The 12,845-nt window shown below is 42.9% G+C and overlaps 1 protein-coding gene across 1 annotated transcript in view; it reads right to left on the minus strand.

The window, feature by feature from the left end:
• Nucleotides 1-12,528, minus strand: part of dip2ba (disco-interacting protein 2 homolog Ba) — a 40,699-nt gene extending 28,171 nt beyond the window's left edge. Inside the window, exon 1 of the mRNA XM_030768161.1 lies at nucleotides 12,346-12,528. Within this exon, the coding sequence (XP_030624021.1) occupies nucleotides 12,346-12,430 (85 nt within the window). The 5' untranslated portion in view covers nucleotides 12,431-12,528. The remainder of the gene's footprint in view (nucleotides 1-12,345) is intronic.
• Nucleotides 12,529-12,845: the final 317 nt, after the last annotated feature.

The raw sequence follows: 12,845 nt of genomic DNA on the forward strand, positions 1-12,845 counted from the left end.
TCCAACACTGCTTCATATCTGACAATAAAATAAATAGCCTGGATTTCTCCCTGTGAATAGTTTGGCATATTGGGAACCAAATGCTTTATTCTTCAGAGAAAAACACGATAATTACATTCACTTGAAATGTTTGCTAACTTAAAAAAAAAAACGTCTTCCTTTTTTGACCTCAAACCCCCATCCTGGGCTGGTCTACTGACATGTTCATCCAGACAGGCCCGGTTAGCCAAATGCTGATGAAGGCACTTCCAGTCCTCCAGTCTCTAGCTGACTATCTAAAGGGCAGCCGCTATTGGTCCTGCTCAAACACTAGCAGACAGACAGGTCATTAATCTGCTGCTGGACAGAGAGACAGGTTAATCCTGCCTTGCATGACAGCAGACCTGTACCACTACGCACATGGTGCACTTGGCACTGCACCACAGAGAGAGAGAGAGGGAGATAATACCTAGCCACTTAGCAGGCTGGCACAATTTACGCGCCTGAAACTTAACAATTATGAACCTCAGTGTAAAACCTGTGTGGGGGATACCATATTCTGTGTGCCTGCCTGCTTCCTCTCCCTGTCTCACAAGACTTATTGTGACAGAGCAGGTGTGTCTGACGTTAAGACTGATTTCCAAGAAGCCTTCGGGGCCCTTCGTTTCTCCCCGAAGCGTTACAATAGCACAAGGTAAACCCAGGGGCCGTGGCTTTAAGAGACGAGAAGACAGTGTGGTTTGAAAAGAACACAGACAGGATGTTCTCAATAGGAAGTCTACGGTATTTGCATCAAGAATGACATCTACCTACACATGTTTAACTAAGCGAGAAGGCGCTTGGCCACGCGCATCAAGGCTTGAGCAATAGGCATATTACTATAAACGTGTTCGGCGCTGCCGTTGCGTCGTTTACGCTTCACAGTCGAGTGACAGTCGCGCCACCGCACACTCGTAAATCAACACGTTGACTGGGTTACCACTCCTTGGCCTGTGCTACCTCATATAGCACAGACTCCAGCGTAGCGACGATAAATCACATGTCTAAAGCCCTTCGAAGAGGTGGAGTTCAAAACAACTGTAATAAAATGAATGAATTAATTTGGCAGAGTGTCATCTACAATAACATATAAAATCTAGAAACATGTTATTGAACTGGAAAGGGTGGATACAACGGGAAAAAACAACCTCAAAATTAGTGGAAAAAAAAGGGCCATAATGCTATGAGCAAAAAAAAAAACCCCAAATCAGATCTTGTTGAAAATAAAACAAAACTGAAAATAAAATAGGAGAACTATGTGATTGTGTTCATGTGAAAACATCTCTCAATTACAGTGAACTATGATCCTGCCAAAAGGGACTAGAGAGAGCATTTTCGTAGCCCTTGACTTTTAGTGAGACTTAGAATCAGGACCCGGGAGCTCTCACAGGTGTAGCAGCGATGACTGGGAACCGTGACTACTTCAGATCATCCAATGAACGGTCATCCACGTCTAATCATTGCTTTACTGTACATCCTTAAATTTTCATGTGGTGTATATTCAAACTTGTAGTGTTTTAGTTTTTAGTAAATGACCGCTCATCTGTGAAGCGTAAACAGATGATAGCAGATTCTCTTAGTTTACCATGATCCAGGGCTGCAGACCGGCCGTAGACGGCAAACTCAAGCTCTTCACAGAGCGGAACAACCTAACAGGGTCGCACTAGATCCTCAGGAATGTTAGCTATTTATGCGGTGCATGTTTTAAGCCTCTAATCTTGTAATCAACTAGAGTTGTACCAAGCTTTCTTTCCAGAGGACAATAACAATGCAATTCGATTGTGTGGACGGTAATAAGATTAATGTGGAGATATAGTACGTGCAGCTTCAAAGCTTTGGGATAAGAGAGAGCTTTGAGCGTAGTTTCAGTTGCGTGCTGAGGGAGTAGGTGGTAAAATATTTCTGATCACACGGCACATCAAAAAAAAAAAAACCCCGTCTAATTCGCTTTTCCAGAATAAAACAGAAAATACAGAAGGACCAAGACATAAATCTCTTTCGTTTCTCTCCCTCATTTTTTGGCGTTGCGGAAGTTTCTGTGAACTTTACTTTGTGCTAATTATGCAAAAGAAACTGAAGCAGAGGGCAATGTGTATAAGCACAGTGCTCGGAAACAATGACCGATAAGATACTCTAACAGTCATACCAGACAGACAGTGTTGTGTACTGAGCGTGTGTAGGAGTTATATGAGTTTCAGTTACATCTTTTCATAATAGATATGACAAGTCTGTGTCTTTAGGCCTTGGTAGATAAGGGCACTGTATTTAAGTAACCTCTTTTCAGTGTGACTCTAATAAAAAAACCACGCTACTGAACAAGGGTGTGGTTCTCTGCTCTGTGTATGTGAGGGAGAGAGAGACAGACAGAGAGAGAGCGCGATTGTGTGTGTGTGTGTGAGTTTGAGAGACAGAGAGTGTGTGTGAGAGAGAGACATTGTGTGTGTTAAAGAGAGAGAGTGAGAGAGTGTGTGAGAGAGAAAGAGAGAAGGGGAGAGAGAGAGAGAGAGAGATGAGAGTTTGGGCTTCCTCAGGCAGTAGAAGGAAGGCCCCAGGGTGTAGAAGGCCAGGGCGTGGGAGAGATGGACATGCATTCTATTATGGCCAGACTCCACTGGACCAATCACTGGGGAGAATTCTTCCTTCCAACTCCACAGACTGGAAGACTGGGGGTGGGGAGTCTTTTATTAAATTCTCTTCATCTCCCTCACAAACATAGCACCCATTCCCCTTAGTTACACTGTACCTCAAATCAACAATTTGACCACAAGACCCCATCCCAACCCCCAACCCAAACTCAACAAACTTTCCCACACTTTTACCAGCGTCCCCAAAGCTTCAAAATTTTCCCTAACGGTTCATCTCATAAGATATAGTCAGTCAGTCAGTCAGTCAGTCAGTCACTGTGTTAAGTACTGCATGTGACTGCTGTAACAGTCATTGTTTTTTCATGTGATGTCGACACCGCACATGTGAAACTGCCTGTTGAAATGTTTTCCAGTTTGGTGTTGTTTGCTATGGATTAGCTCAGAGCTCTTCTTCTTCAGTACTTAGGCCACACTACCTGGGGTCATTAAAGTGACGCCCTGGGCTCAAACCGCCTCATTGACACAGAAGAGCCGCCTGTCAGATGTGCTATGTTGGGAGCAGCCCAGCATGGGTCTGATGTCAGGCTGCGCGTGGAAGGGACAGACACCCTGTTACTGGTGCGCTATCAGAGCGAACTGCCTTCTCTGCCCCGGAGCCAGACAGAGTCTGACACTCCTAAACAGACTGCTCTGTACAACTGCTCCAACACAACTTTGTCAATAACAAACACAAACAGCAGCCAGGGCTGTAGTCAGCTCAGCAAAGACTCTGCAGGCCAGTGATGCAGGAGTAAAACAGAGACAGGAATGAGAGTGTTTCAGTAAAGAGTGCAGGGTTTTGAGATGAAGTATTTTACTCTGCATGTGATAAATGAACAAAAATATAGGGCAGGTAATTGCACTTGTGATTTTTTTTTTTTTTTTACATTTCTGATGCAGCGATAGAGAACAAACAGAACAATTACTGTATATGTTTATACAAAAACAGAGAGAGAGAGAAAGAGTGTGTTGCAACCACACAGACACTTAAGGGCTATATTTATGAGCGTATGGCTGACAGACAGTGGAGTCAGCACAGCTGAGTTAATGAGTCAGAGTTGAGTATCAGATGTCAAAGCAACTTTTGTAAAGAATAGGGAAGCAGTCATTAACACTAAACAAACCCAATCGCTGCGTTACAACTACACAGTTTGGCTACACATTCTACACAGTCCAGAGAAACACAAATAAACATGAACACGGATACACCCAACAAGCGCATCGGCATTCATCCTGTGCTAACAAGGGATGCACGTTCCAGTCGGAATTTTCCAACTGCGAGAAATTTTTGCTATAAATCTTCATAATCACTGGAAAGTTAATACATAAGCTGGTAATTGCTCTCCAAAACACCCACAATTTTTACGACAGCGCAGAACGCTGTATTAAATTTCAGTTGTTCACCTCTGACATAGGCAAGTTATCTACACACAATATTCATTAAACTCTGTAAATCAGGCCTTTTGGGGGGGGTGTAATTTGAATACTTATTACAATCCGTTCAGTCATCAAAACAATGACTCAACTCCTCCGTTTGCTCAGTGGTACAGTCGTGGAGCACAAGTATGAGGCTAGAAAATATTGACCTCAGAGTACACTGTGGACCTGATTTAATAAAGGTTTGACGGTATTTTACCACCTATAAAAAGTGTGAGCACACTCAGAGGACCACTACCATCACCGCAGCTCCTCTAATCAGGTGGCGCGCAGACGTTAGCTAGAGCCAAACAAACGATCAAACGGATAATTAGAGCTAGTTGTGTACTTCTACACTCGAATGAACATGCAATGCCCTTTTAAACTGTCAAAACAGTTTTTGGGGACCGCCCAACAATGGCGTGGGGGTGCTAAAATGAAGCACTGCTATGGGGCAAACTGACTGTTTTGCGCACCTAACATTCGTTAAGACATACCTGTACTGCTTAAACGATGGCGGAGGGGCGCATTTCCATGCATCGTGACTGCTGTTATTGCAGCGCGAAAACACAATATTAAGAGAATGCTCCCCACACATTCCCATGTCTGAAATGCCAGAAGCGATACATATAACTATATAACGTTATTATCGTTGTTGTTGTCACTGTTGCTGTTTTTTTTTTTTGCGGTGGAATCTCAAATTCATCTCAATTAATTAACTGGTGCGTCAATTACTGAAACAACACAATTAACGATTAATAACGTCGCCTCTCCTAAACCAACCGCAGCCAGAGAGGGTTAACGTGAGCGTTTTGTGCTATTCATGCGCGCTTTTATAAAAATCAGGGCCTCTGTGAGGTGTAGTAATGGTATCAGGCTAACCGAAGACTGCCTGATACCCTATCTGTAAAACTGACAATTAAAGAGCTGATAAAATCATCAGACTTAATCCATTTATCAGAAATATGGCTCCATGTTTGAGACATAACAGACATTTGTTGTCCTAAGACGGTTAAGTGCAAGATAGGTAAAATGACTAATGCCTTTTTCTGAGTGCAAAAAATAGCAGGTTACACATGACTAAGCAGCGAGAGTTTACGCTTTTAGTTTATTTATACAACGAGTAAAGCCAGAGTAAATCAAATACGTCTTGCAAAGTTTTAGCCAATTACCATGTGAATCACTGACAAAAAGATCACAACAGATGTATTAAGTTGCGAAACTGTGATGCAGCACGTCAGTTCCATCAGTGCACATTTTGGAACAAGTCCTGGAGCGACGTAAGGGTGGAGTTTGAACGGGAGAATACTACGGGAAGAGAGAAATGGGCCGTTTCGTTGCGAAAGTGGGGAAACCTGCTATCTCACGCCTACCTGCTCAGTATATAGTCCCTGAAAACGTCACAAGCTTTCCTCATACAATCAGGAGGGTATTCGGTCTTTCTCAATCCAGTGAGTCACACAAGTGTACACAGAGGGCTGCTGGCTAACCTTTCACTAATGCTAACACTCAGATCAACGAGTGAGTGTACAGGAAGTGACAAAGAGCAAGGTGAAACCTGACCTGGTTTATATGTCTTCTGACAAGTTCCACATTTTTCTGAGAGCCTCATTTTGACCGTCTCATATTCACCTGTAATTTATGTACGTGCTTTATTGGTTGTCGACCGGATTTTTTTTCTTTCAAGTTAGTCAGCTGAACTGTAAACCTGAGGAGTTAAGACTTAGCAAATCAAACCACACCCACTCGTCGTTTTCCAAGCTTTTGTTTGGTCACTCTCCCGGGGAACTCAATTGCTGGTCTTGCAAGCGTTCATGAACTCACACACAAAGCTATTCATACCTCAGCGTGATGGGGGTTTCCTGTGTGCTTCTGAAATCAGTACACAAGACGATACCATTACTTTCAAGTCCTGCGTCTGGCCACGCACCCCCAACAGCTGTAACCAACAACCGAATAAACTTCTGGACAGTTTGGTGCTTTTGAACAACTAAAATGCAGGAATGCCCCCCCCCCCCCCTCCCCCCAGACCCCACTGGGACCGTGACGTCAGTTTGGACGTTAAAATTAGAAACTGACCAACCGCTGTGAAAACACTCAGTGTATTCCACACCCTTTTTCAACAATCGTGTCTCTAATAATCTGATCCAGGGGGGCCAACTCAGGCACAATGACTGACACACACACACACACACACACAAAACACACATCCTCACACTCACACAGGAGGAGCATATAGAACTGGGGAAGGAGAGGAGAGGAGGACCAGAGTTAAAGGGAGGAGAAGAAGACCAGAGTGAAAAGATAAAGGAAGGGAATGACCGACAAAAAAAAAAAAAATAAGATGAGACTGAGACTTGTCTGTAACAGGTTACTGTCAGTACATAACCTTTGCCTCCTAGAATATGCTTACAGCTTATTTTATCTTATTCTGGTAACTTGACACACACCACTGTTTAAGATAAATTCATGAATTTACCCAGAGAGGTTGACAACTTGCCCAGAGTCACGTAACCAACATCAGGTCCAAAGACTTTTCAGTGCAGCTGTTTTTTTTTGTTTGTTTGTTGTTTTTTGTTTTTTACAGAGTGTGTGAATGCGCTAACTGTAAATGTCAGTCTCGGTCTGATATTTGATATATATTTACGTTTTCATTTTGTTTACCAAGTGGCTAAACAAGCCACATAAACAAAATGCTTTTAACTTACACTCACATACACTTACCAGTCTAACCATGATAAAATTCAGGCCAAAACACAAGTATGTTTTGTATCACAGCAGGAAGTTTATTCCAATCAAACGGGAATGATAATGGCCGTTATTTTGACATAAGACAGATAATGTCTGCCTAACAAATAAAGAGAGAAGGAATGAATTTCTCCTGCTCCCTCGTGCTGACTGAGGTGCATTCTTGGAGAGTGGCATGAGGTATTTTACACTGGGAGCTGTCAGCACTTGTCAACCCTTGGGCTTCCAGCACTTTCTGTCTTTGGGCTCCTTGGCAATGCTAGAGTTGAAAACTCTAGTTAAAGAATGTGAATACTATAGCTTAAAAAAAAAACCAAGTTAACCCTGTGGTAATAACATATGAATGAAAAGTATTGAGAATTATTGTATCAGCGAGTGACATGGAGAAAGTATCTTACATCAACTAAAACAATGTACAAAGGAAACACAACAGAGCCAGGGCTGAAAAAACTGGTTCTCTCAGTTTGTGCGAGACTACCTTCTCCCTGGAGGGAAAATGCTGCCTCACAGTTTAACAGAGAGAGGAGTGTCTGTGCTAAACAAACTCCACACAAAGTCTGAAAGGTAGCTGACAACTGGGGACTAAAAACAAAAAAACAAAAAAGAGACCTGCTCACGAATTTTTCAAATTGTCACTTTGCAGGATTACACTCAGCATAGAACAATTACAACAGAAGTGACCAAATAAGTCAAATGTGTGTGTGTGTGTGTGTGTGTGTACTGCTCTAAACTAAAGGCAAACACAGTGACAATGATATGGATACATGCAGGACAGATGGGGCCTCACAGAACAGGAAGTGAAATAGGTTCCTCAAACTGAACTGATACTAACAGAAAACAAAAGCTTCTAAAACACTTCAGCCACATTTTCCAAGTCCAAATCACACTTTAGACGCTTCATTTACAAACACACAAATCACATTCAACACACACTAATCACAGACAGGTCGAGGTTTCACCAATCAACCAAGTGTGATCAAATTCCAGCAGTTCCAGCACCCAAACCATCTCCAGGGCCTTCCGATCATTATTTCATTCATTTATTTATTTTTATGAGCTGGGGAGGAACTGTTTGACCATGTGTATTTTGGTCACACGGACACACTTTCACTCACAGTGTAGGATGTCACTTTCATTCCACACACTCTCCACCCTGAGGGTGTGAGTGAAAGGAGGCACCGGTCAAGCCTGGCCGTCTTTAATGAAGGTATGTTAATAATTCAGAATGGCGGTTCAGCAAGACCTTGCCAGTGATGAGAGCGCCAGCATTAACTATTCACAGCCCAAAGGCAGTGCCCCCGATCTGGGCATTATGTAACCTGGTGCTGGGGGACCGAAGTCCCGGGGCCAGGCAGAAGAGCCTCCAGGGCTTTGTTAGGGGGGAAAGAGAATCTGTGATCAGGCCTTGGACATCTGATCGTTACCCATCTGCATCTGGGCCTGGTTCCTCGGGCTCTGTGGCGTGGTGAACAAGGTTTCCTCTTCCTTTACTGGTTGCTTTGTACCTGGTTCTGCCTGAAAAATGCATTCCCCCACTCTCAGTGGGTCCAGCATGATCCACATTAAAACCAAAATGTGCCTGCTTCTAGATTATTCCTCAATTTTCATTTTTTGGTCTGTCCCCTAAATAACAAACAATGCCACAAACGTGAAAATATGACAATAGAAACACAATCTAAAATTCCTTGTTTCTTCACCAAGGTCTTCTCCCACCACTGCAACATCCAACTAAAAGATCCTCTGTTTTCCAGAAGAAGCAAAAGTGTGACAATCTTGTCCCTTTTTCCAATTAAATACCTGGTGTAGAAATGAGCTCTGTCATATGCCAGTTTCCTACTGGGGGCCATTTCTATCCTCCTGGGACTGGCATTAGGGTTGGATAATGAACTTCACCAGACATGACAGGAAACAAGATTTCCGCAGTTTTGTTCTAAATGGACTGAACAAAGCTTTGTCACTGGAACCAGTCAACAACAACGCTGATGCTGCTTTCTGCCCCACCTCCAGAACCGTCAAAGTCCTCTGTCTTTTCTCCCCGACTCAGGGCAATTCACTGCCCTACACGCATGGAGAGAAAGAACGAGAGAGAGATAGGGAAAAGAGAGATGAAGGCACAATGACTCAGAGCACAAATAAACGGGGCTGGCTATGAATCCGGACGCTCCTGTGGCCTAGATAGGAAGTGACTGGCAGTAATCCGGCCTCTCCTTCACACAGCAAAAGCCCACTATCTCTGGAGCTCCGTTCCCATAAAGCACAGTCTAGCCCCAGTGCCATCCTTCTCCATGACCACGATCAGTACCCGCAGAAATATCCACAGAGCTTAGCACCATATCAGAGGAAACACTCAAGACAGGGCCAAAACAGCTGCTCTCTTTCCGACCTAAACAACCTCTGGGATTTCAAGGAATCTATTCTGACGGCCCCTAAAACAATATCTTTTGTTTTCCTTTTTCTTATTTCTCACTCAAAAGGTAGTCCACTTTGTTAAACAAAACTTTAAGTCACAAACAGTGATATAACTGGAGTGATCTCAAGTGCCATGTGAATGGGTGATCCGCAAAGCAGTTTTGGAGAACAACGGCCAAGAATGACTTCTCCATTGTGCTGGAAAACAAGAGAACTACTTTAGAGGAGCTTAGGGCTTAAAGATTCCCTCTAACGAATGTCACTGCCCTCCTGATTTAAATGAAACTTTTAAAATAGCCACGACTTGAAGGTAGAGTCAGACTGACAAAGCATATGAGAAATCAATCGTTCGACAAGCCACGCTATCAAAACTTGACTCGTGTTGTACATTGTTCTGACACCCTGATATGAGCACGCTGATGAACAATAATAAACCATAAATAAACAAACGTCTGGGAGATATGACGTAATGTCGAAACGTTATAGAAAACAATGAAAGCAAAAAAAAAAGGGATGAGTGAGTTTGGTTTGGTGTCACCCATTCTAGGTGATGTGAGGGATGTAAATGCACAGACTAGGTAAACAGACCACTGATGGCATAATCACACACCCTCATCCACACCTCTGCAACCATGACTGGGCTCCTGCTTCACTCAGAGCCTGATTCAGAACACAGAGGTTTCAGCTGAATGGCCTAGATGCCAGCATAGCTTCCAGTCACCATGGATCTGCCCAGCTCAATGGCACTCATTGTGTCCCCAATGATCAGTCGAAGCTTGCAGAACCAGGCTGTTATTTAAGAGGCAGTTTGGCTGGCCTCTTCTCTCTACGCAACCCAAGCCGAGCGTGTTAATGCAAAGCATTTCCGCTTCTTGTTTGTGTCGGGTTCCATGCCTGTCTCGCTGGAAAACTCACAGATGGGCCAAAAGCTTGGACACATGACATGGGTTACGCCACATACATATTCATATTCAAAACAAGAAATGCACTGTTCAAAAGTCTTCAGCAGCTTCAATGATGTGAATAATAGGGTGAGTTTTATGCTGATCCAATGGCCAAATCATATGCCAACACATAATGGACAAGGCACAAGGCATCAGTCCATTAAAGCAACATAAAATACACAAGGCGCAAACTTATCAGCTCCTTAAGTGCTATGAAACATAATGAGTCACCTGAGATAAGTGGCACACACGTGTTTAGTGGACAATTATCCAAAAATCCATTCAGCCCAGGCGCAGTAAGAATGGGTTGTGGGTAGGGTGGCATAAACATGCCATAACTATGGTGAAACATGTCTTTTATTGGTTGAAAGATGAGATGAGTCATGTCACTAGGAGTGTTCTAGCCCAGGTGCTGCAAGAGAAAAGGGGTGGAGCAGGCTTCTTGCAATGACTTGACAAGCTTGTGGGATGATAGCAGAAACCAGCAGCTGTTTGGGAAAGGGTGGGTGTGGGTGTGGATTGGGGGTGGGAGAATATGGATCAAAGGGTCCCAACAGGACCTCTCCAAACGACCACAAACAGTCAACTCAACTCACCTGCCCCAAAGCCCTAAAAACTCACAACTGACATTTCGCAATTACGTAGACCTTCACGTTTGTTTTCAAATGCTAAAGTATTTTGACATGATGGATCTTTAATACAGCTTTAATGCTGATCTTCTCATCTCAGATAGGAGATAAAACCCTGCTTGAGGAATTGATTAATTGCGGATAAATTACCAAAAGACAGATAAGGGCTTACTCATACAATCTTAATCATAATTTAAACAAATGACGGAGTGTTACTCATTTTCAGTGGCACTCTGATCAACTGTTGCTATGGCTCTTAATTTTCTCAACCATAATAACACAGGCACAAACACACAGCTTTACTAAGTAACCCACACAGTGACGAGCCGAGTTGTGTAATATTATCACTCATCTTCAACACCTTCACATATTCATAAAAAATCCTTTTCAACTGACAACATGAGCTGGGAAGCTTAGCCTCCAGTGTGAATGATCATGAAAATCACATTGAATCGTGCTTGGCGTAGGACATCCAAGAGCTGTTTATGGACTTAAATGAAAATGTTAGCGACTTTAACATGACTGAAACTAGAAGGTTAAGTCCACAAATATGACTACTCAACCCCTACAAGCTACTTCGCATTGGCTTCACAACTCGAAAAATTTCATTACGGATGAAGTCTGAAGAAGGTTTTCTTTTACACAACCCAAAGCAATTAAACTATAAACAGATGACAACAATCTTAAAACACTACTCCGTTTATGTAGACAGTAGGCATAGCTAGTGATGTCCAAAGGTCATTAAACTCATTCATCAAACGGTAAACAATCATTCCTGGCAACATCCTGTCAGACAAATAAAATTTTACCACCGACTCCGAGAATAAAACATATCTTTCGACCCAAACTGTTAACACTTTGATTTAACATGTTGAGACAACATCAGGCACACACTGGAAGACTTGTATCGACTGTACAATTGTCGGGGTCCTTAGCTTTTGTTTCTTTCAGGCTAAAACTATAGGTGTGTCTGCCATGTTGTAGTGTGGTATGGGTAAGTTAAAACTACTGACTAAACTACCAAGAAGCCCTAAGGTGGAGTTAACAGTAAATGCCAAAAGAGAATGATAAACATATCTGCAAATATGCCCAACGAAAAGAAACGAAAGTTTGGGCTTCAGTACGTTATTTGAACAAAGGGTACAGAGTTGAGAGAGGAAGGTCTTGGAGAACTTGTCATCCTAAGACGCTACCCCTTGCTACTCGTCGAGAAGCCTGTGTCTGGATCAGTGATGATGCTGAGGTATTCAGGCAATCACTGACCGGCCAAAATTATTTTCGGCAATTTCATGCCTTTCGCTAAGAACCTCTAATCCGCTCCGCGAGAATGCTATTTCAAAAGGAACAGCCTAAAAACTGTGAGAAGAGAAAATACGGCAGCAGTCTGTGTTCTGCCAGTATGAATAAAGACAGACATTTGTAGTACTGATGTGTGTTTCAAGATGCCTTCAAAGACAGTCAAGCGTTCATTATCCCTGTAACATACTATCAAAGCGCCGAATCACTGTTCTGCAAGGAGAGGTCACTTTCATCCCCTTCATCCGTCGTTACCCTTACCTTCTGATAGCTCAAGATCCAATTCCGCCAATTGGTCTCTGACCTCTTTCGGTAAAGCAGTAAAATCCACTCCACGGTCTGCCATCGTTGTGAAAATATAGTGAAGTTTGTTTTAAGTGAGATGCAGTGTTGTGTCACACAAGTATCCCTTCATCAAAGAACAAAACATGAATATAAACGTGAGTAACAATCCTCGCGAACTGCTCCCTCCGCCATAATGTGAGAACTCACCCATGGCAATGAGCTGTCACGTGATCGAGTTTACCTTCGCTGTACAATGACCACGTAGTGGCTGTACAATAAATTGCACCCAAACATATTGAACTAACTAATGTTTCTTGTGCACCCCCTTGTGATAATTAAGCGAAGTTACAATCGCAGGAGCAACGGAATTCGGACATCGCTTTTTTTTAGTGCTAAGGAGTGGGTAGTCAAAACTATCAGGCAATATCAAGAACACCACAAGACTACACAAAGAAATGGTTACAACCCAGTTTAAT

The sequence above is a fragment of the Chanos chanos genome, chromosome 3 (genome assembly GCF_902362185.1).
Source record: "Chanos chanos chromosome 3, fChaCha1.1, whole genome shotgun sequence".
NCBI lineage: Eukaryota > Metazoa > Chordata > Actinopteri > Gonorynchiformes > Chanidae > Chanos > Chanos chanos.